This window comes from Amblyomma americanum, chromosome 4 (genome assembly GCF_052857255.1).
Source record: "Amblyomma americanum isolate KBUSLIRL-KWMA chromosome 4, ASM5285725v1, whole genome shotgun sequence".
Classification (NCBI taxonomy): domain Eukaryota; kingdom Metazoa; phylum Arthropoda; class Arachnida; order Ixodida; family Ixodidae; genus Amblyomma; species Amblyomma americanum.
The window spans coordinates 221,253,367-221,278,759 of record NC_135500.1 but is presented as its reverse complement, the minus strand read 5'-3'; the positions used below and the strand labels follow the sequence as shown (position 1 = coordinate 221,278,759).

The window sequence follows — 25,393 nt, the reverse complement described above, 5'->3', positions numbered from 1 at the left end:
CACGAATAACAGCCCATTCAGGCATAATTCGCTACAGTACGAAACAGTACTTGATACACTAGCTCCGTCGAAAAAGTAGTACCATGTACCTTTTGTACGCGCTAATGTGCACCAGCAGAACACCGACGGCACCCCACCAGATTGTGGCCTCGTCCCCACTCCGGTTCGGTCTAAACATAATTCGGTAAAATGGTCACTGCAAAGTCGGCTGCCTAATGAAGGTTTCCACCTATTCTTTCTTAAATTTAACCCCCATTGACGGTATAATTTGGCCTTAGAGCGCGGCAACGTGCATCAATACAAAGAGCAGAGTTGGCGACGCAAGCGCAACGGGACGACACAGAGCTGAGCACACGAGGCTCCGTACGTACTGTGTGTAGCGACGTTCTGTCTGCTAGTGTCGTCCCATAGCGATGCAATGGACCCTTATTTTTGAAACGTCTTTCCTGAGGACGTTGCTGCTCTCCTCATGCAGTTTACGGCGCAACAGGTAGGCATTGTCATGAAAAAGACAATAACGTCGAAAAGACAAGGTGCTAAGTGGAAAACGAAAACAAAAAGAGAAAAACCGTGCTGAGGTCCGATTTCATGCACTGCCGAAGGCTGACTTCCGGGACATGCTGCCCAACTTCTGGTGGCTTTTCGGGCGGGCGCCCGATGCGGCATGCAGCCCCCTAGTGGAGATCAGTGGTTATCCCCCCGCGCGCTGACCCTGTAATGTCTTTTGATGACACCCTCCCAGGGAATGCGAAAGATCTGCCTCCCAGTGTATTAAAAGGGCTTATTGAGGAGTATCTGGATAATTTTCCTGACCATATTGCCGTTTGTACAGACGCTTCCCAGCAAAATGAAAAGGCAGCCCTTGGCATTTACTCAATGGCTCTTGACTGGAATTAATTTCGGGCCCCTGACTATACCCCTATTTTTGTCGCCGAGTTTCTGGCCGTTGAGGTGGCCTTAATCAGGATTCCCTGCAATATCTCTCAGGTTATTATACTTTCAGACAGCCTTTCCGTCTTGACAGCACTCGAAAAATCGAGGGATACCTCTATGAGCCGTTCCCTTCAATTTTTTCTTCCACCAAATATTACAGAAGTTCGTCTTCACTGGTTCCCTGGGCACTGTGGTATTGTTTCTAATGAGAGGGCTGATTTTTTGGCTAAGTCCGGCCTTGGGGGACCTATTGTCCCATTCGTACCCAATAGTCTTCTTGACTGCAGCACGCTTCCAACGGTTCCAGCGCCTCCACTACTTGAGCCATGAGCCTCTCCTTGCTGTAGCGGATTTTCAACACCTGGCATTTCCTTGGAACGTGCGGATGTGCACTTCGAGGAAATGTGAGGTGTCCATGACCCTATTGCGTTGCAGAATACCGCGACTAAATCTGTATTTATGTAGATCAGGGTTATCGTTGACAAACCTTTGTGAGTCATGTGGCGAAATAGAGTCAATTGAAAGATCACTTTTTCCTCTCTTGCCGGCGGCTCGCTTCACTCCGTAGAGAGAGAGAGAAACTTTATTTAGTCCATTAAGGGTTTAGCGTTCGGTCTTCGTCTTCATCGCTGCAGACTCTTGACCTTCAAAGCAGGGTTAATTGGGCCCCTATTCCAGGGCTCCACTGAGTCGCGCTGCTTCGCTTGCGTGCTGCACCATTGCATACTTGGAGATCCCCCTCGATCGACTGGGGCTCCCTCTATCTAATCCGATCCTACTCTCCAAGCGCCAAGGGATATGCCTTGAAACCTGTGTGCGATTTTATTCACGGGTATATAATTGCATCAGGTCGATTCTTATGCTAAAATGTGAATTCACGGCTTTTTCATTTTTTTTCTCCAAATTTGCGCCTTATTCACAAAATTATCAAATTATTCCATACCCATGTGTACGTTTGTATCAACAATGTACCCTGGCCAATCCCCCACCGCCGTGGGTACGTGCCATTCAGCCAGAGGCCATCATCATCCACCCACCCACCTCCTCATGCACGCCCTCTCTCCGTCCCCTTTCAGATACCGCGTTTCACGCTACATAATGCGCGCGCGCGCTATAGCGTGACACGTCTGAAACTTTCGCTCTTCGCTATTGCCGGCATGCATACGTATCCGACAGGCGTTGCATAATTCTAGCACGCTCCCGACGGTCTCGGGAGCGCCCAAATACAGCTGCACTGCTCTGACACGACTCAAACTTTCGCTCTTCCCAGCCAATACAGCCGGTATGCATACAAATCCGGCAGGCGCTGCATAATTCTAGGACGCTTCCGACGGTCTCTGGGAGCCCCAATTTCAGCTGAACTGCTCTGACACGACTCAAACTTTCGCTCTTCCCGGCCGCTATATAGGCGGCATGCATACGTATCGTTGCATAATTCTAGCTTAAAACGGATGCTTGGGCGAGTTGGTAAGTCATTTTAAACAGAACAGCGCGCACTTTGACAGGGACTACGAGGAAGACGCGACACAGACGAACGCTGACTTGCAACTGATGTTTATTGCTGGGAACGAGGCGTGCGTGCGTGCGTGCGCGCGCACACACGCACACATATTCAATTCTTCAATTATTTCACGTGTTAGTTGGTTACTGTGCTTGCTTAAAACTTGTGTGCGAGTGAAGTCAGGTTGGCAAGTTTTGTTGTCAGTCTCTACAGTGGATGCCGAAATGCCCTTTTACAGTGTTATGCACATTGTTGTTGTGCTCCTTCAGGCATTCATTGAGGCATCTCCCCGTCTGACCCACATAAAGCTTGCCACATGACAAGGAAATGGCATAAACTACACCTTCTTCACAGGAGACGAATTGATTTTCATGTTTGATGTCGCACTCTCTAGGAACGAAATCGGTATTAACCATTTTGCATGTCTTCCCAAGCATATCCGGAGGCGGAAAAATGACATGTGCTCTATTTGTTATCTTTTTTAGTCTGTGGGAGAAATCATGAATGTAAAGCACAAGTTTTTCTTTTTCCTTTCGCGTCAATGAGTCTACCCGTTCCCCTTTTTGCTCAAACTACCGAGAATAGATTCTGACACTGACACTAGCAGCTGCAGTTTGGTGAAAGAAGCTATCTTGCATGAAGTGCATATGCAAGATTTGTTAAGCGCATTGTGAAAGCATGATTTCGCCACGGCACGTTTAACCAGCTTAGAAAGAGATGACGTAAATGCGTGGGAGCAATGGCTTGCTGCTTCGTGGCTCATAAGACCAACACGTGTGAAGGTGCATTAATATATCAAACTCAGATTAATGCAACTTCACACGTGTTGGTGCATAATAATAATAATATACATGGTGCCGGCCGAGTAAGTGCACATATATTAGGCATCCGCCAGCTCTTTCTCCTGTTACTGCAGGTGATGGATCATTAGTACTATATTTTAATCAATACTGCAGCGTCCGACACTGCACCGGTACTTCGCATTGAACGATCCCTGCCACCTGGATAATTTCTGTTGACAGCACACACGGCAGTACGCAAATGCGTCATTTCAGGAAAGTCACAAGCAAGACGCTTCCCCGCCTTTAGGCAACCACGGCGCCGCGTTCCACTTCGATCACCGCGCAAAAACTGCCCACCGATGGACATAAACGGCGCAATGTGCAGTCGTCAGGCTGTGCTCGTATCCGCCGCGCCCGCGAGAAGACGGGCGCGAGCAGCACGCGAAGAAAGCGCGCGAACACGGCCAGTCAGAGCGCCGCGGCGCCCGATCGACGCTTCACAATTCCGCCGCTATGGGAGGAGCACGGCGCTGTCGTCGCGCGACAAACTTTAGTAGGTTGGTGTCCCTATAGCTCTACTCCTATCATGAGCCCCCCCATCCCCCGGCGGATTTAATCGTATGACCTCTGGCTCCGCAATTAGACCTCTAAATGCCACACGTGTTTCTAGTCACATACACAGCGCGCGCCGCTGAGAGGAGGGTAGCGGCATCCTAGCAGATGTGCGAGCCGCCGCGAAGAGGGTAGTTGCCACACTGTGCATGCGAGCGCCACCGCGCGGAGAGCTCTGGCACATGTGCGCTCCGTCGCCGTACTTCGGAGAGGAGGAAAGGAGGCATCCCAGGTGAGCTGCATACTCCCTCCGTGATGTCACACACATGGACCTAATCATCCTCAAGGCGGCCAGGATCCTGTCTCACGGAGAGCTCAACTGCAAAATCAGCACATTTTGGACCCCAGCACACGCGTCCGCCCCCGGCAACAAGGCGGCCCACAAGTTATCCGAGCTCTCTACTTCCGAGTGACCGTGGAGCTGCCCGACTGCGGGGGCATTGATGAGCGGCTGCAAACGTATACAGAAATGGTTGAAAATTAGATTAGGCAGGAGAATGGTGCCACCACCGGATTGTAGCTTGACAAACAGAGGCTGTAGGTTGGCGATGCCTGCAGGCTGGAAATTTTGTAAACCCGGTTTGGGTCTACCATGCCCAAACCGAAGATAAAGACAATGACAAATGCTGGACTTGTGGGGCGAGAGGGACCATTGACCACATAATATGGGAATGCCCTGGCTCCCTGGGCGTCAGGGAAAATATCACGAGTAGAGATGCCTCGGAGGCCCTGGCAGTAAAAGATTTTCTGTAAATATGAGTAATAAATTGTGCAAAGGCACAAATTATGCAACTACAGTATTATATATTTTTGACATGGTTACAACTGCGTTTGATTTGTATTGTTTATTCAAAGCCTTAAATTAGCGTTAATGCACGATGTCTCTCTCTCACATGCACACAAACACACTCTTTTCAGCGAAATACACAGGAATTTTTACCGAGTATGTTGCGAAGAGCACGAATTTACGTAAACACAGTATATCACTACGACAGCAGTGATCACAGAGTCTTGAATCTACTTTGTACGTCACTGAGAGGCTAAGCAGTTGACACATATTTTACATATATTAAACAAAACAATTTCCTTAAAGAAAAAAGAACACACCCAGCACAAACTGAAAGGTGACCATGTTTGCAAAAAGAAGCGCTGATGTACTGGCTAAAACATGTTTATTGAGAATATGTACAGTATATACACACTCCTTTCACAGACTGGCACAAATCTACAAATCATCATCCTCACAGGCATCAAGAAAGATGTCATAAGCCTCCCTATTGCAGTTGCCATCCTTGGTGAAAACATACTTATGGAATGAACCATCAACACAAATCGCTGGAAGAGAAAAGAAAAAACATCTTTGTAGAAACATCTATAATGAACACTTCCACCGCAATAAATGAACACAGGAATACTTCCTCCAGTGAACTATGCATGAAAGTGCAAAATAAAGAACAGAAGCTGCAGTAAGTTTGATCGAATACATAATAATCACAAAAAAACACAAAATACAATTCACAACAAAATTCTGTGCTTTGTCTAAGGCTTTTTGAACAGTATAGCCAACGTAATAGAATTGGTTTCGTTATTACTATGTATGCAAGTGCATACCATAGCTCTAACAGATTCCTGCACGCCCCTTTTTTTCTTCCACTACGCTGTGTTGTCTGCCAGTGTCTTCTTGACCCTGAAAAGCTGTTTATACAGACTTCTTGACAAGTGCAAGGACGCAACTACAAAGGGCAATCAATAGGTCTATTCAATTCGCCTGCACTCCCTGCACCAGATCTGTACAGTTCCGCGGCGATGCCGAGGCGGTGCTGCAAGCGCGCAGCGCCAATTCCAGCAGTTCAAGTGCTACTTGGCACTGGCTGCTTCCAAAACGAATGGTCGAGTGCAGGCCTGGTCGTCTGCTAGCCTTGGCGTCGCCACCAAATTGCAGCCAGCAGCATGGCGCCCAAATCAACGGCCGCCTACATCCCGAACGGCGTAAAGAATTTTCAAATAGCACATCGCAGCGAAGTGTTGCCATTAATCAGCCTCGATGCAACCTCGCGGCAGCTAAGCGAAATGCACGTGTGTTCTTTTACTGAACACAACTGAGGTGTGCGCGCGCCGACTTGCATGTTAAGGGGTTGTTGCAACAACGCGCATCATGAGCAGCATGCACGTGTTTACTTTTTAGTTAACATAATCGGCTTCGAGTACTAGTATAACTATTAGTAGAAAGGAAAGACGCCAGTCACGGGTCTCAAGAGTACGATGGTAGAGAGATGCAATGTGCCGGCGAGGGATGCCGTCCCCACGTCCGTCGCCACCTTCTTGGGTGGCCAATCATGTTCCATCTAAGTCGGCGAGCCCATGTGAGGCACTGTTCTCATCGACGAGTGGAATAATTTGAGCATCTCCGCCATTTATCGCAAAGCACAAGTCATCGTCGCGCAAGCCGTTGTCTGCTTTCATGGCGGCTGCAGCTGCACCATTTCGGCACCGAATACTGAGGAGGTGCACAGTTTTCCTGAACTTTCCTGAACTAGACCTGCACAACGTCTGCACTTTATTGAAATGAATGGCGCTGTGCTAATGGCGCCACCTTGCACTGCTGAAACGAATGGCGAAGTACAGCACCGCGAGAACCAGTTCACTTAGTGCAGGCGAATCGAACGGACCTAATAAGTCGTGTGCTAGGCTGTGACATTTCATTTAAATGATGGAGTTCATAGATATAGCATTAAAATTAAAATACGGAATGACCATTCTCTAGTGAGTACAGTAAAACTTTGTTGATACGTTTTGGGTTCATATGATTTCCAGATATATGCTCAAAATCATTTGCATTAAAAATGTCCCATAGAGTTGCACTATTAGCGCAATAGCGTTAAAGAGCTCACGTCACGAAAAATCCGCTGCCGCCGCAGTCATTGACCGTGAATACAGAATCCACAAAAAATCCCCAGAGAAGCGACTGAAGAGGCAGGCGAGTTGCCTAGGTCACGTAACCTTCTTGTGTCATCACAATATGCCCACCGGATAGTCAGCAAACTGCGCACCGTGGGAGGTGACAGTTAAATTAATGATTGGTCACTCGGGAAGAGTAACCAGAGCTTCATAAGGCCCACCACTGGCAGCACCTGCCATCGATCTATGAACGTAAAGTAGAGAATGACCTTATGCATACATGGGAAGTAACCCATTCCGCTATCACGTCATACCCTTAAGGCAGAACTTAAGTGTGCCCTTCAATTTTTAAGGCATAAGCCTTATTTGCCCCATTGAGTGAAAACATGTATGTGTGTGTGTGCAAGTGTGTATGTGCGCGCACGTGCATTGACATTCGACGGTACCGATAAAAGATGGCGTCCTCATGCAACCTGGCAGGTGGCGGATAAATTAATGATTGGTTACGCAATGCTGGTTGGGAGGAGCAACCTGGATCACACAAGTCCCACCAGCAGCAGCACCTGCCAACCCCGGCCACGTGTACACCGCTTAACCGCTGCACCACTGCGCCCGGAGTGGTATGAGGACTCCCAGGGATCAATGAGTATTAATTCTGCACATATGGGCATTAACCGATTATAGCTATTGTGTCATACCCTCATATCCTTAACCCTTTCCGGTCATTTAAAGTACTCGTCCGGTCAGTTGTCGGGCATCGCCCGACACAATTTTGCCTATTTCTCTAGGCAAATTCGTGTGCGATCTGGTTGGATTTGTTGTACCCTGCAGATTGGCTATTTGGCTTTTCCCTCGAGGGACGGCAGCACCATACAGCTGGAAAAATATTTTTTGATCACGTGGGTTCGAGGTCCTGAAATGGCGCCAAAAACTCGCGGCGTGAGTTCCATTATGGTAGGCGTGTTTTACGGAAAGTTGTCTAATGACTTGAAGGCAGGCTTGAAGGCCGCAACAGCAAGGATTGCACTGTCTGCAGTGACAGAACGACAAAAGGAGGCAGATGGGAGACTACATTCTTTTGCAAGACGTGCGACAGGAAGCCTGGCCTCCACCCAGAAGAGTGCTTCCAGAGGTTCCACACTTCAAGGGAGTTCTGCTGAAGCCCTAGCACAACTGAAAAAAAAAGTGCTTTCAATAAATGTTTATAACCAAACATGTCGTAGCACTCCCTTTCTTTGCGAGGGGCTAGAAGGTTCAAAAGAGTGCTGACCGGTGCAGTAGTCAGTGGGGAAACTACACCTGACAGGAAAAGGTTAAGGCAGAGCACGGGCTGCAGTACGACGGCGACTGCCTTCATGAAGTTAGCGCGCAGATTAAAAGGGGTGTGGCAGAGCCACAACAGCAGCTACGTAAAGCCATGCAGAGCTGGATGGCATCAGGTTACATCATGCCGCGCAGCGATTGCGTTCACAAAGTGAGTGGTCTTCTTGCACGTAAGGAGTCTGAAGTGTCTCTGCTGACTCTTTTTTACTCCTGGTCAATACGTTTCATGATAACACGATTTCTCGGCTATGATGTATAAAATTACAACAAACCCTAGTCGTATAAAGCGAGCGTCAGATGCTGTGAATTTCACCGTCCGCTGCTGCAAAAATCGGCGCTGCTGCTTATGGCGCACCGAGATTTCTGGTCAGTGCTTTCACATGCAACGCATTTCCTGCGAATATGGTCGAACGACACACAGGCTGCTTGATGTTTGCAAAGGCAACCCATGATTAAACGCGACAAAGCAACATGGAATGCGTTGATGTTATATTATAATCACAAGTACTTTTAGATGCAAATAGATATTTCATGTTTTCATTACAATAAACAGTGACCACAAGTGACAGGACATCAGGATGTTCCCATTGGTCAGTCGCAGAAGAAATGCACCAGCGCAGCAAATGAATTCTAACGAGATGGAAACAGATTGCAAGTCATCTACAGCTGCACTGACAGCCCTCTCCAGCCGCAGACTGACGGAATTCGCAGCATCTGGCAATGAAATTCGCAGAACTGAAACAGGCCTAATACGTTTAGAGGGCAAGCACACATATGCAGACATGCAAGTAGGCCGAACATGGAGGCATGAGACACAAGCTAAAATGCAACGGCGGCCACCCGCTACATTAGCTTCCCTGCAGTGCTCTGGTGCAAGGAGGCCCAGCACAAAAAAAAATGCTAACCTAGGAGCGAGTTATGCCTGCAGAGATGCGACATGAAGAGAGAGTGCGATCGCTAGGGGACGAAGCCTTTGAGAACTAGAATGACGCGCTTACACCTGAGCGAGCCAGGTATGGGGAATGCAGCTCCAAAAAAAGAATGCTGCGACAGTCAGCTACCACGATGGCTTCCCCAGGCAGAATGGCTCAGGTGCGTGAGGGCGAGCCATCCGAAAAATGAAGATTTTGGCTAATTTTGCCACTGACGTCAAGGGACTGAGTGTGTTGCGAAGTTTATTCTGCACTTAAGACAACACAAATGTCGACCGAAGAGAGGATATGCTTGCCATATTGGTTTGGTCAAGAAAACAAAGCTGTGGTACATTGTTGGATAAAGACTGCCGTGCTTCATGAGAAAGATGAAATGCCAATGAATCATTGAGACATGTTGTGCATTCTGTAGGGGTGGCACCACAATGCATGCAGGAACCAGTTATGTTTCATCTTCTCATTTATTGTTTTCTTTACTATGCATGAAGTTTTAAAAATTCAGTGGGGCACTTTGTTGACCTAAAGTGCGGCGAGGAGAAAGCCTTTAGCACGGTGTTACTGCTTGTGTCACTGATGTGTGGTTAAGATGTTGATTAAGTACACAACTGTTTGTGAATCTTAAATGCTGGAGACACTGGAAGGCGTTTGGGAGGCATCTGTCTGATTCGACGCCTTTCCGCAAACACTCTCCAGCGTCCTAGACAAGGAGAACTACATATGCGCTGGCAGGAATTGGCGTAGTCGTTAGCACACTCAGCTGTGGAACGGAAGGATGGTGGTTCGAATCCCACCATGCACAAAGATTCTTTTTCTTATCGAGTTGCTGAATGTAATGGACGCTGGAAAGATCCATGGCAGCGAGTATGAGCCATTAAAGGCTTTCGTCTTATAATACCAAATGAATTGTGAGATATCAAGGGTAAATTTTCCAACTTAACAGGCGATTTCTGTCAAATTATGACACAGACCAGACAATTTGTTGCCTGATCAGAAGAGGAGCCAATTTAGTGCATTCTCCAACAGCGCATAGTCTACTGGAAGTAAAATGTTGACATATACTTGAACACCGAAACAGTCAGTTAGTTATATTGATTTTAATGACGCAAAAGCAACTGAGGTTATGATGCGCCAAACACAAGGTTAGAGTTTGTTTAAAACATTGGCTTCATTGAAAAACTTCAAAATACTTGAAAAATCAACTAGGGCTCGATCATCTAAAAGCAACATGGCGTGCAACGGGATGCATTCATTGTAAAATGTTGAGAAACATTTCTTTCTTAGTTCTTCTAGATGTCTACATGAAATTAAAATGTGGTTTACTGTGATTTCAGCACCACGCATTTCACAGAGAGGTTTGTCTTGTTTTGTCAGTAGGAAGTTGTGTGTAAGGTGTGTGTGTGTGTCCAATGTGTAGCTGACATAAAATAACTTCGGTAGAACGTTCTTGGTGTCTACATGATTTCCATTCTCCTAAAAGGGGCTTTATAGAATGCAGTTTGTTGCTTGCCTGTTCTTTCCATTCAGCCTGCCACTTATTTCTGAATTTACTGTGCAGTAATTTCAAACAATCCCTGTGTGGTATGTTCACTTGTTTTATTTGACCAATTCGGGATTGTGCTACGCATGCATCTGCTCTCTCATTACCCACAATTCCAACATGGCTAGGGACCCAGCAGAAAATATTGTTATGTTTTTGTTTTGTGATTTTAACTATGTTATGTATGACGTTTTCTATTATGGATTCAGCAGCATTTCTAAAGTGCAGTGCTTTGAGCATACTCAGGGAATCGGTGCAAATTATGCTATTTTTTATGTTCTCTCTTACTATTTGTTTGAACACAGAAACAGGTGAGGCAAATTTTTTTTTCAGCCAGTGCAAGCCGGTGTTGCTCAAACATGGCCAGTGCGTTCCAGCTACAAACCTCAGCCTTGGTTGGTCAAGCTGTAAGCTGAGATTACTGCTTAGTCCTCTATGTGGTTTGGTTGGTTTTCCTATGCTCACCTTGTTAAAGACAAGGTTGCAAGGGGCACTTGGTTACTAAGGACAACTTTTTTATGTCCCTAGAGTAAATTCACTATTTAGAGAAGACACAACCCAGATAAGCTCACGCAATGCGGCCGACATCGTACCAACTCGTATGTGCTGATCTTTTCATTCCCTTGGCTCGATTCTGTTCCGTTCCTCAGCTGGATGTCACACATCACATGGTTGCAATTATTGTCTCACTGCACCAAAATTTCTGTCATTCTGTTTCTATAATTGCAGTCGCTCTCCTGCACCAATTGTTGAGTTGAATTTATGTTGGGTTGCATTTCAGTCCCAGCTTCTGCGGTGCCGGTCGCTTTGAACGCTAGTAGTCAGACTGGTTGGACTCCGGAGCTGTCGCCATGTTTACATGGGACATGTCTGTTCGACGATTTATCCGCTACAGTTTCGCATCAGACACAAAACTCAAATGTTTAAAAGTCATGCTGATGTGAAGTCATGTGAAGTCATATTAACAATTTCCTGTTAATGTGTGTGAATGTGTTTAAACGCACTTATATCCTGATGTGCAATAAACTGATCTAGTCCGACTCCTCAATGTTATTACAATTTTTGGTTACAAGAGACATCTTTCTCGGGTCCTTTGAGTGTCTCTTGTAACGAGGCTTTACTGTATAGTTAGGTGACATTATGGTTTACAGAAATTGTAATCTTCAACTCAGCCAAAAAAAATAGCATAGTTCTACAGTTTAGTTCTTCCTGAATTCAACGGTATAAGGTTAATTAAAATTGCACCATAAAAACATACTAAAACTTCCACAAGGCTAGTCACGCTGCTAAAAAACACGAAGCTGAGAAAATCGCGTGTGATGTGAGCGCGCCAGTCACTTGAAGGTCATTGTACAAGCCTTAAAAAAAAAGCGGAATGCGAACGTTCCAAAAATATTTCATGGCAGTGAGCAATACCAGGATGTGGAGAAAGGGTAGTTTTCGAGCAAAACAAGATGAAAGCCATCGGAGATGTGGTCATGGGAAGCGCCGGGTGTGAAGCTCTGCCACATTTCGCCACAAAATCGCCATTTCTGCTCTTCGTGGGTGCAAAACAAAATTTTTTAGTAATTGACGGTCAAATTAGGCTTTGTAACTTTTTAGGCAGGTACTTAAGAGTGTATAGTTCCCGAATATGCCATTTTTGAAAAATCAAAATTTTCACACTTTCTGATCATTTCAAGACTTGCGTCTCCCCTTAAGCCTATTTCTGTCTGCCCAAATCGCTAGTCTGTTTAATGTGAATTGTATCTGTCTCTCCCAGGTTGATAAGCTGGATGATGCGCATGCAATTTGAGGGTCGTCGACATGCATACATCACGGACTTTGGAATTATTTTAGCTATGGAATTCATTTTTGCGACAAACAGCGTAGTACTTAAAATACACCTCTGCGGTACCCAATTCTCCTGAACAAATTTTTTTTAAAGTGTTGAACACAGGCGTACACGAAATGAGTGGTCAGACAGGAAATCTTTCAAGCAGTTCACCATCCTTCCATGGATACCTAAGTCTGTTAGACTGTGGAGGATCCCAAACCTCCAGAAGGTATCGTAAGCCTTCTCCGTATCAAAGATGGCCAGACAGTGTTGCTTGTGTATGAATGCTTCTTGTACTGTGTTTTCAAGGTGGACGAGTTGTTGAACCTTTTTTAAATCCATATTGGTGGGTGTCAAGAAGTTCACAGGATTAGAGGATAAACGTTAACCTAATATTCAATGCACTATTGTAATGTCACAGTAATAGCACCATAACTGCTTTTTCCAAGCCTCTGCTATTTTTCCCAGTTTCCATATTTTGTTAAGGAACTGTTAAAGTGCTTCTACTGCAGCTTCAGAAAGGTGGGCCAGCATCTCGCAATGTATTTCATCAGTGCCGGGTGCTGTCTGTTTCCCAGCCGATAATACCTCATAGATTTCTTCGAGTGTAAGTTATATGGCTCGTTCGAACTGCCACTTGTTGGAAGTCTGTTTTTCAGCTGCGTGTTTGTACTTTAAAAATGACTGTGTAACGTGTGGAAGTAGAAATTGTAGAGATATGTTTGACTAGAAAGTTTGCCTGTTCTTCAATACTTGTTTGTGTACCTCGGGCTGAGAGAAAAGGGATTGTGAAGGAAGAGTAGCTGTAATTAATTTGAAGGACTTGCTCCCAAATGTTCTTCAATGTGACTGAACTGTTTATAAATGATATATAGTTTTGCTATGATGTTTTTTCAGCGCTTCGACGCATATGTCTTGCTTTAGCTCTCGCCTTTATGAAATTCATAAGGTTTTCATGTGTAGGGTACCTACAACAAATTCTCGATGCTTTATTTTCTTTCCTTTTTGCTCCTTTAGATTCTTGTGAATACCACACCTTATGATTTTGTTGCACCATGCCCGAGAACTAAGGAATAGATATGCGTGCAGCAGTAATTATACATACAGGTTGTGAACATTTCATTACGTTCAACAACACCTAGATCATCCGAAAACGGTTTCTCCAGATTGGCTTTTTCAAAGAACAGTGCCCAGTCAGCCAAGTGTAACTTCCAATGGCGAGGTTTGCTCTACCTCGATATGATTGACGCTGAGGATGACAAGCTAATAATGATTGGCAAATGATGTTACTTCCGCATGGGTGATCCAGAACATCCCATTTAAAATCAGTAAAACCAGATGTGAACTAAACAATAAATCTAAACAGCTCATTTTTCCGGTACTTGGGGAGCCGTATGTGTGCTTTTCTGAATTCAGTAGGCACACATTATTGCACGGAAAAAAATCTTCTCAAATGCGACCTCTAGTGTCAGTTTGTTCACTTCCCCAGAAAATGGAGGGGGCATTAAAATCCCCGACTAACAGATATGGCTCTGGCAGCTGTTCTAGAAGTCATGATGTGTAACTGTTAGGTGTGACTCGAGATACATGGAACATATTGTGATAGCTTTATAATGAACAACTGCAACAGCTTCATATTTGATTTTAACTTGATTTCACGGGTTGCGACGTCACACTGGATTACAATAGCAACACCTCCAGAGAGCCTACTCGCTTGCTCTCGGTTACACCGAAGATGTTTTAAAATGTTTGTATGTTTAGAACCTAGGTTAATTTCCTGTAGGCATAAAGCCACAGAGTAAGCAAATTGAAAAGATCTGTCACATCACTGTAGTTTTTTTTTTAAAAGTCCCCGACAGTTCCAACTAATTAGGAACACTATGCTGGATAAGTTTTGGGGGTGCAGATAAAAACCTATGTTTCCAGTTTTGAGGGTCCTGTTACTAGGGTCCTCTTTTCTTTTTCGCTTAAAGCTGTGCCGCCCCTGCAGCGGAGGCGATTTCTGCGTTGAGTCCATTACCTCACTAGAGGCGCAGGAGGTCCGCGGAGAAGCCACGGGTGCGCGGTTTAGAGGTCTCTCCCGACTGAGGAAAGCCTTGTGGGCGGCCAGCTGAAGAGCTGGCAGGCCCTTTTCCAGGGGTGGCAGGGCAGCCTCCGCTGCGTCTGCCGGGGACAGGAATGGCACTGCTACAGGCTTTGCTTAGGCAGAGCCCGGAGCCGGGTGTAGTGCTTCACCCTGTGCACCACATCCACGAAATTTGTCTTTGCCGTGAATGCAAATGGATTTGAGCATGCCAACTTTTTCTGGCTTCTTTGAATGTTGTTTTTTTGTTTTTCAATGTTATGACTTCTTTTTAGTTTTTCTATTTTGGACAAGACCTGGAGTAAGCAGGATGGTCTCCTTCACAGTAGGCACAGAGGGACGCCACTGCATCGCAGTTCTCAGTTGCGTGCTCTTTTGAGACACACTTCACGAAGGTTTACGGACTTGAATTTTGAGGTATCCCACTTCTGTTGTTTCGAGTAGTGTGCTTGCATAGAATGCGAGGATCAGGTCCTTCGTGGGATTTTCTTTGTCGTTTTTTCTGATTGTTATTCTTTGAACATTTACCATATTGGTCAACAAGACCATCCAACATTTCCTTTTCAGTGGTTTTTCAGTGATGTGAAGGAAGTCAGCGCCAGAAATTACGCCATGGACGGTATTTAGCGATCTATGTGCAGTGATTGTGACAGGGACATCCCCAATAAACTGAATGTTTGAGAGATTTGCATGCTGTGGTTCGTTATCAAGTTCGAGTAGCAGGTCTCCACTGGCTATTTTCCCTACTTTGTACCTTTGCACCTTTGTAAGCCTAAGGCATCTGTCAAAGATTTTGATACTGCGAAGGGGGACAAGATTCGGGCTGATTTTTCTTCAACTTCGGAATGTATCACATGATATTTAACAAAATTTTTTTGTTCTTTGCAGGAATTCTGCCGTTCCTTCAGTCCGCCTCTTTTGTCGGGGTGGTCAGTTTTTGAGGAATGGGAAGCCGTAGAATGGATATGTTGTTTACCAACGGTGCCAACCGCCCACCATGGAGCCCAACAAGAGGATGCGAAAGAAACTTAAAAGAAAGCCCTGCCCATGCCACTGTACACCCCAACTATAACCAAATATGGCGCAACATAGGATGGTTATCCACACAAGGTTAACCCTCGCCGCCTGGAAAAAGAAAAAAACTAAGAAGTGAGGAAGAGACAGGAGACTTGCAAGAAAGGGAGAGGAAAGTGAAAGATGTAGGAGAGGACAGGAAAAGGCGACTGCCAACTTCCCCGGTCAGGTCAGGCCGGAGGTGCGCCGTCTACCGAGGGGCCTTAAGGTCCAAACGCAGCTCAACAACTAGGATCCCCTTTTCCCCGGACACGGCGATGCCACGCACGGCTAAGCGCGGGAGCTTGGGTCCGTGGTGACACACTGCTCACCATCATCCCCCTGCTGAAATGTCCCTGCGGATGCTCGCGAAACCGTGGTGTTGCAACTCACCATCATCTGCATGCTGCAGATGCCCCTGCGGGGGGCAGATCGGGATGCTTTTTGCAGTTAACAACATGTACTCAGATGTAGAAATAGAACTCACAATTGATTTGGAGTAATTATATTTGCGATCAAATTGTATTCTCTAAGTATTTATGCAAAAACAATATTTCAAATTGGTTATGCAACATCCTTCACTATGACAAAAACAATATTTCCACATGGTGATGCAACATCCTTCGCCACTGACATTTCCAAATGACATTTCCTCTTGCCGTGCGACAGCGTGCACTGAAAGTGTCACTCGTTCAAGGGAAGTGCACTTCGTGAAAGTGTCACCAAACTTGTTTGTGTGGCAGGGGTATTACAGCCCAGGATATAAAATTTATTGCTCACCTCTTGTACTTGTTAGAAATAAAATCATTTGAATTATGGCACTGCTGTATGACATCGAGTACTGCACTCAATGAAGCAGTGGATGACCTGTTGCTACTGTTTGCTCGTACATACAAATTACTCTTGCAACTGCTAACAGACAACACATCGAAAACATTGAAACCCCTCAGAAAACCAGGACCAATGCTCACAAGGACATCTTATTCCAAACATAAAAAATGTTACATACTTGTCACAAAGACAATGATGAAAAAAAGAAAAACATTTAAAAAACACAACACAGTGCGTGTTGCACCTTTGCTCAAAAAGACCTAATGTCATAAATTCACACAGTGCTGTTATATTTTGTTATTTATAAAAAAAGAAGATGAAGTGGCAGATGTCCAAAATGAAAAGCATAAAAAATGACCAAGTCACATGTGGTCACTTTATGCTTAAGTGCTAGATAGGCACTTGTCATGTAGCCTGCCATCCCCTCTAATAATAACTTTCAGAAAAATAAAAGGATTAGAGCGATAAATGTCTACACAGAGGGAACTGAATAACAATACACAAAGTTTATCTAATGCGATTACTCTAGCAATGCTGACTTTTTTTTTTCTCAGCTTTTCATCACACAAACAGTTTTGTGTGTACTACAATGTCCTCACCATGGAATTAGTATTTTAATCCTTTTCCAGAGTATTCATTTCAGAAAAGGCAAAGAAAGCAGGCATGAAAATGACAGACATGCACTTCCTGTCTCTCAGCTGGTCACGACAACTATGCACGAACAACAAAGCTCTCTGACAGCATGCCCTCTTGCTACGACAGATCAGCGACGCCTTGCCATAATGGCACTGCAGAAAATTTATTAGCTGATGGACCACTGTGCCCCTTTATTGTGAAGACTTTCAGAAATTTTCCCGCCTCAACTGCTGGCTCATTTACAGTGAAACTGTGCACTGAACTTGGGTATCTCGATAACTTTTTCTCATAGTAAGTTTAAAAACGGTACTTAATGAAAACTCGTAATCATCTGCCCCTGAGATCAATGAACCGAAAGCCGTCAACACCAGGTTTTCGCCACAAGGCAGCGGTGGCACCATCTGTTGCTTACAGAAGAAAGTGCCACGACTTGAAAGGCGCCGAGCATTGCAAGGTGCGCAGGTCATTTGATGGTGCCACCGCCACCTGGCAACTCAGCTGTCAGTTCGTATAAGACAATTACAGGTCTGCGTCATGTGCGACTGAACCAAGTATGTGCCGCTGTCAAACTTGCTACGAGACAAAAGTCACCACAACACGCAAGCTCTGTGCGCAGTTTCACCGCAAACGAGAGAGGCAGAAAAGCTTTTAGGGGTCTCCACAATAAAGATGCCCTGAACTATAAGTGCACAGAATTTTGGGTCACACTGGCACCTACAAGTGCTTGAGGGCACAATGACACAAAGCAAGAGCAAACTAAAGAAAGTATTTGGAGAAGCTGCACAAAAGCTTGCTTAGAAGCATGAAAATGCACAGCAACACTAACTTTTTCAACTTGCCCATTCGGAGGAAAGAAAAAGGTCAAGGGCATCTAACCACCCACCATATACAGATGATCCAGAACCAAATGCACAGATGCAGGCACATTCAGCAGGTACAGTGAAGTTTGCCAAGGCCCACTGAGACTCCATGTAAGGGCCCAAGAAGCCCATGCCTTGGAAACTATAAAAGCAGTGCCACCAATTCAGCGACAAGATGAATAAAATGAGGGCTACGAGATGACAGCAACTCACGTGGATCTCTTGTTAAGCTTGGTATTCTTCAGGGCAAAGATGTGTATTGTACCTTTGTCACTGGAGGCGCAGATGTATTCAGAGTCTTGGCTGAAGTTTATGCTGAAATTCACAGCTTAGTGAGCAACAAGAGCACACTCTTTTGTACGAGCATTCGTACCAGTACAGTGTGGCAGGGTCAGCTCCTCTTCTCAGTTCCACAACCAGGTTGCGTTTGAGTGTGTCGAAAACCCGTATCAAAGTGCCCTGTTGAGATAGGCACAAAAAGTGGCCACATTTACTAAGCACATACGTGAACAGGCAAGAAAATACTCCCATAGTGTTCTGTTATGTTTACTATTAAACAGCATTATCTCCAAAATGCAACCAATGTACAGCCTAATTTACTATTCACCACATAGGGTGAATTACATAGCATACATTTGCGAGACATGACAAGATTTTTCGCAAATAGCCAGGATAACGCACCAGCAATCCCACGATATTTAGAACTGTCTACAGATTCAGTCAAACCTCGTTATATCGAACAGTTAAAAACATAGTTCAATACAGTCGAAATTTGAAGTATAAAATTTCTTCATAGACGCATGCAAGAGCAGCGCAATAAGGACTGGCAACTAGGGTGATCCTTACTAGAGAAACGGAGCGACCTTTTCCCAGGTTATAATGCTATAACGAAGGCGCTCGCAATGATCTTAAAGCCCGCAAAAAGTGAGATAAAAGTGCAAACCTTGGCTCGCACCGCACCACCACCAGACGTGTATTGTGACGAAGCCTACCATCCAAACAAACAACCTTGACAATGGAGAGTTCAGTATATCCGTTTGAAGGCCAACTGCATCCGATATATAAAGTAGAAATTACATGTAATAAGGGAGTAATTACTCATTGGCATCCACCCGAGAGCAGCCATACAGCTACAAAGAAAAGTCTCAGAAACTTCGCAGTTAAAGAAAAATTTGTCCTGGTCTGGGGCTCGAACCTGGGATCACCGCTTCACCGAAGCAGTCGCTCCACCAATTGAGCTAACCGGGACGGCAAGCTTATGGCAGGGTGACAGCGAATTGATCAATAACTCGAAGTGGGAACAGAGTTCGTCAAATGTTTAGGGGAATCCCCCCAAGGTGGAGTAGGTTTGAAATAAGGGAGTAATTACTCACTGGCATCAATCTACTCCACCTTGGGGGGATTCCCCTAAACATTTGACCAGAAATTAAATGTGTTTGTTAAAAGCATTTTGGAAGAGTTTGATATAGGCAATAATTTGTAATGTCTGAGTTCGTTATATTGAGGCTTGACTGCATGTAGAAGCACTACATGGAAAATTTCGAGTCATGTTTGAATAGAGCAAGACTGGCAACCACTACACTTCCAGTTTCAGTGACTACCCAATTAATCCGTCATTGCCACCACTGCCAAGTTGTTCGTTCTTCCTTGGGGCACAAGTCAGCCCAATAGTCATTTTGCTATTGAGTACGCCTTTGCGCAGAGCCTGTCACCGCTCCTGACAATACAGTAAAAGCTCATTAATTCGAACTCACTTAATTCGAACTAGGAGCCCCTGCCTGACCCCGCTTCTCGTAGACAGAATAGTACAATGCACTGCAAATTTACTAGAGATGTTTTACAAAAAAATTAAAAAGAATAAAAAAGCCGAGCACACGAGGCTGGCGGAGCCTGTGCTTCAGTGTGCGCCGTAGTAGGTTTTCGCTCCCGGAGAACTAGCCCACGCCGCCGCTAGCTTAAGTACGAGCCCTTCCAGGTTTTCGTTGTGCCGTGGTCGCTGGGTCGCGATCACGTGGTGTACATAACGCAGTTCAGCCATTCGGCCGCCGCAGTCCTGCTCTTTGTTAGTGCCGCGAGCTACCTTACTACGTGGACCAAATGTAGACAGCAGTGTGGAGACGGAGCCGTTGAGTGACGCCGATATAATTGAGGCTACGTGCTGTCAGCAGAAGTGGTGAGCACAACCGATAGTGATGAGTCCGACGGCGGCGACAAACCTAAGCCATCGCCAAGTGCATGTAAAATAGCGTCGGCACTCGATCTTGCACGAAGTCTCGGCAGAAGAAACGCAAGCAAATGCACTACACTGATTACTTTTAATTTTGACAACCCTTACCAGTAAATAAACCCGTTTTGGAGCATAAATAGCGTCATATAATCCAGCAATAAAGCTCGCTGCTCAGGCAAATGCATTCCAGTACTTATTTCTGGCACATAACTGGCCGATTAGTTTATTTTCTTTGCCATTTGGACAGCATGAATTTCATTCTCAGAATCGCCAGCCACAAACGTGTAGTAGCGCCTAGCTTGCGATAAGAAGACTAGATGTGACTGCTTTGGGTTCTGCCCGCACGGCGGGGCGCAATGACTGCTCATTCTAGCGCCCATTCAGTAATTCGAACTTTTCTTAATTTGAACAAATTTCTGGTCCCCTTCGAGTTAGAATTAACGAGCTTTTACTGTAATTAACGGGACCAAATGTGGAGTACCCAGCAGTGCTACGTTACTGCTTTTGTAGTGCAACAACGCAACGGCATGAGTCCAAAGGAAGAGAAGGGATGGGACACAGCGCTGTGTCTCGTCCCTTCTTTTCCTTTGGCCTCATGCCGTTGTGCTGCTGCACTACAAATCATGCCTGACTAATGTGACTAAGTTCATGCTGTAAAACGTTACTGCACCAAGGGTCTTGAGGAGAGAGCTGTCACATCAAAGACCATATTCCTCCAAAAGTAATGCAGAACTGCACTCAGTACCGCAGTGTGAAACTCAAATTTCATAACAATGCACTGCAAAAGCAGCACAATGAAAGCGATGTTTTCTGCCACATGTCATCTGCAGACCAAATTGTAGTCTTGTACCTGTGTGCATCGCAGTGCACTAGTGACATTTATGGCCTGCTGTGGACTTGGAAACAGAACTAACCACCCATGCAATTGGTCGGTTCCTTTGTGGTTTTTGGTACTCCTACTATCTGATGGGTGGTGTGCACAACTAACAGTGCACTTCCTTCAGTTACCTTTCTGAGCTGGTACTGCCATTTGAACAACGAACAGCCCCATGCAAACAAAGATTTTCAAAGGAAACCAGCACACAGGCGCACTCTTGTGCAGTCGCACATTGTTTACACAAAAGAGCCATAACATAGCCATGTCCACATCTCTTGTGTAATATATTTAATCGCTTGTGAAAACAACCATTACTGCAGCAACTCAAGAAAAAAAAATCTGCAATGACACAAGTTTCCTACTATCTTTCGGCCAGTACTTACCTGCACCAGAGAAGGAATGGCGAGATTTTTAACAACTCTTGTTCTGCAGGTCAGCAGTATCCCTAACATAACGGACAGCTTTAACTCCCACTGAGGCAAGAACAATCAAATTCAATCATAGTTTGCCAACTTATACCCCCTTCACTATGGTAAATTCATGGTCATTCAAATCGAGTGCCATTAGCATCTAATGTCATTAACTGGATGCAGCATAGGAACATTTATTGTCATAGGTTCAAATGACAGTCTCCATCGAATGAGTTTGGGGAACTCATTCACATTTGATCTCGAACTGAATGCCTACCCTGGACACCAGACACACAGCAGGAACAAGCGCAGCGAAAAGTGGGCACCGCCATTGTATTTATATAGCCCTGCTGAAAAAATTAGAGCAGACACTTAAACTCCATCTTAAGGGTATGATACGACAGCGTGATGAGTTAATTCCCATACATGCAGAAGGTCGTTCTTTACTTTACATTCATTGATCCCTGGGAGTCCTCACACCCCTCCCTGAAAATGTCTTGGCTTTTGATGGCTAAAGTGCTGCAGCTGTCCAGCACCAAAAGAGAACAAATGGAATTCGATGCATTGAATGCCTTTCGATTCAAACTGCATACTAGTGTGACAGGGGGTATTAGAGCGCTAGTCTCAAACTGCAAGAGTCACGCGATTATAAAACCATTCACAGCAACAGCATGCCATGAGGTCTGTAGCACTAACTGGTCGATCCTCGCTTTCCAGGATAGTAGCAGTTAGTTTAAAAACAAGGACTGTGATGAAGCGAGGAACAAGCAACAACAGAGCTGACCTTCTGCGATGCAGTGGCAAGCATGGTGCCCTCTTGGTTGAGCGCAATGCACGCAATGTCATTCTGGTGTGCTGGGATGGTCACTGGAGACATGGAGCTGCTCGGCACAGTTGCTGAGAGATCCTGCAAGTACACGAGAATGGAGGCAACAACCATAGATATCTCAAGAAGACCATGAAAGCAGCAGGAGCAGCAGGGCAATTGCGGTAGCATGAGCTGTCCTTAAACCATTGCTAGTCTGTGCTAATATATCATTTCATTTTCCAAAAACGTTCTGGAGGGTTTACAGGCAAAAAGCTGTTCCTCACAGCTTGACAGGGTCCTTAAAACCAACAACAAGGCAGTAGGCAATGAGTTATACAGAACAGTTGAGCAGTATAAAATGCTATACATACATTAGATGACTCATAAAACCAAGGCTAGTAACAAAGCAAGAAGATAAACAATAACGAGTAATACGTTGAAGAAATTGCATACATACAGCAAACAACTTCATGAAAAATCTAATCCGATTTGAAAGGAAATTATACCAAATGAATTACGAGATAATGATACCGCTCAGAAGTAAATACAAGGGCATTTCATAGGCACCATGAATAAACTTTTAGTACCAGTAATACTTCAAGGCAAAAAGGTGACGATTGAGCACACTGTCTTGAAACTAATGAGTACCATAGTAAACACTAGAAGTTATTCATAATGAAAGCTGCAGCTGTGTGGATGAGAACTGCTCTGGTAATTGTTTAAAAATGGCTTGGCTATGTGCTGGTATTTATTAAGGATAACTGGAAGTGATTGCAGTTTATAATTAGTGCGGAAAAACGGGGTATCAAGCATGTGTCAGTTTTGCAGGTGCGAATGCTATTGCCAAGTTCTAAGAAGGCTAACGATGTGAGAAACTGCCTGAAAGAATCCGTTGCTAAATAAAATCATTGCAAGATGCGGAACTCGTGAGCACGTTTAATGCTGATTATATTGTAGGAGTAGAAATATTCTCTTGTTGAGGAGAAAGAATCTGTGTCAGCGATGTTGCAAATAATTTTTTTTCTGCAATATGAGTATCCTCTGGATATTCCATTGTGACGTGGTTAGCCAAATTAAGTTGCAATAATTAATTCGAGTAAGAAGCAAACAACGCTCAGTATGCTTGTAATTTGGTGTTTGTTCGTTGAAATGAACGACAACGCGATAATGCCACTGGGATTGCTGAAAGCATTTTGCAGAGGTTATCTATGTGGGAGTCTATCAGATGCGAGGTAAATGTTACGTCAAGTGCTTTATTGTCCCCAACAGTCTCAATGGTTTGGCCATCGCAGCTGATATCTAATCGTCCCTACCTTGTCCAATTCCGAACTTATCAGCGTCTACTTTCCCTCGTGGTGCTCTGGTCAGTGTCGTCAGAATTTCATCTGCCTGAAGACCTGCTGCGGCTGCGTAGGCTGCTCTTCACCACAACTGCATCCGCACCCAGCTTCACTTAGCAGCAGGGCAGTTGTAGAGCTATCCTTAACACATCACTATTCTGGGTGTGTATTTTCTTCCAACTGCAAATATGCTGAATTTTACTTATGCTCTGCTACAGCTCTTCTGCATTTCAGTTTCCACTGTGTCCATTTTGCACTGTGCAATACCAACCAATGCCAAGAATTAGCAAAAGCTGGAATCTCCGGAGGAATCATTTAACCAGCAGCTAGCGTCATTGCCATGTGACATACAGTTGGAAATTCAGCTTAGATTTCAAGACCTCAGTCTCGATAAGTGCTCCTCCCTAAAAGAGAGTGCAGTTTTTCAGTGTCAAATTCAAAGAAATGCGTGCGAACCAGGAACCGCTCACGTCATCCAACAAAGAGCTTAAAGTGCAAAATGCACTGCAGGTAAAAAGGGTTACAGACTTAGAGCAATAATCCAGACTCAACAATGTTTCTTTCTAGACACCACACTTCCATCAATTTTGTTGTCGCATACTCTGAACGCCATGTTTGCACTGCCTAGCGCCGACAGCATTCGGTGGAAAATCTGCGCGCTGTCCCATGTCATTTTGTCTAAAAAAAAGGAAGAAAAATATGCCAGTTTGCAAAAATGTAGGACTGAACCTAATTAAATCCCTTACAAGATATGCCTCCCACGGTACCCAGATGCTCACAGGCCATGTCCTTTCGAATTTCACTTTCTCTCATACCTGGAGTGGTAAACACCAATATCACTGACCATTTTCCCATTTTCATGCCCTTAATGCTATAGTGCCCAGCCTCAGCCTCTCTTATTTTAAATCTGTGTTTAATGATGAATGACTGCTACCGACTGGTCAGTAGTTGATTACCTACGACACCCTGCGTAAGCACTTGAGTGCACTTCCTACCCAAGAACGTTTCCCCCAGTACAACTACTGTCAAAAGTAAAAAGAAATACAAATTCAAGCTTCACTCTGTGAATTTCACATTGAAGCTGACTTCTGAAAAAAGATAACTTATACAAGAAAACAAAGTCAGCCTTTTAACATTGCTCCTACAGTCTGCTTTAAGAAATACCGTAACATTCTTAAAGGGGTCATGACACCATTCTTCAGACTCAAGCTGTTTACTGCAAATTGTTCCTTATGCATATCGGAACAACTGGGAAGAATATGAGCTCATCTCGTGGAGCAAGTAACTTGTAATTGAATTTCTAAAAGTTCTCCTGAACTGTATGGTGGCCAGGCAACACTGGCATGCTTGCGATCCATGACAACATAATCCGATGGCCACGTGCTTGCATGCGGCTGTACGACTCAACTGTGCACTGCGCGTAGTGAGCGTAGGGGAGCGGGTTGTCTGTTGTTGGGGCTAGACGTGCAAAGAGGTGAACGGAAGTTTTAGAGACGATGCGGGCCCACACCCACAACAGGGGGACAAAGGCAACAAAGTTCTTCCTTTTACTGTCAAGCTTCTGCCTGATTTCGGCGACTTAACCACAATGTACCACAGCCAGAGAGGTTGAGGCTGTTGCAAGCTACAGGTGTGGTTAGCCTTGCGGGTTCTGCCAGCAAATGCTCCACCGCAGCAACACTTAAATGTTAAATGAGGCGCACAAATCAGGCACACACCCAAGTCCTGACTGGCCTTGCTGTAAACACAATCACCTATAACAGCCAAAAGTCAACCGGACTGCGGTACGCATGCGTTGTTTTGAACCGACCGCACGGGTGCAGTTTTGCAGGAGACAATGGCTCTGTCACGTTATGAGGGCTAATTCAATATGGCTGTCAGGAAGAGGGGCTTAGAGTCGATAATTGCAATCATAGCTCAAATGTGTGCACAGA

At 45.0% G+C, this 25,393-nt stretch overlaps 1 protein-coding gene across 1 annotated transcript in view; it reads right to left on the bottom strand.

Annotated features, from left to right (window-relative positions):
* Positions 1-4,985: 4,985 nt before the first annotated feature.
* LOC144129427 (WD repeat domain phosphoinositide-interacting protein 4-like) overlaps positions 4,986-25,393 on the bottom strand; it is a 29,090-nt gene continuing 8,682 nt past the window's right edge. The window contains exons 7-11 of the mRNA XM_077663576.1: positions 22,096-22,218; positions 18,171-18,256; positions 18,011-18,112; positions 17,821-17,939; positions 4,986-5,163 (exon numbers count right to left, since the gene is read on the bottom strand). Coding sequence (XP_077519702.1) covers positions 5,054-5,163; positions 17,821-17,939; positions 18,011-18,112; positions 18,171-18,256; positions 22,096-22,218 — 540 coding nt within the window. The 3' untranslated portion in view covers positions 4,986-5,053. The remainder of the gene's footprint in view (positions 5,164-17,820; positions 17,940-18,010; positions 18,113-18,170; positions 18,257-22,095; positions 22,219-25,393) is intronic.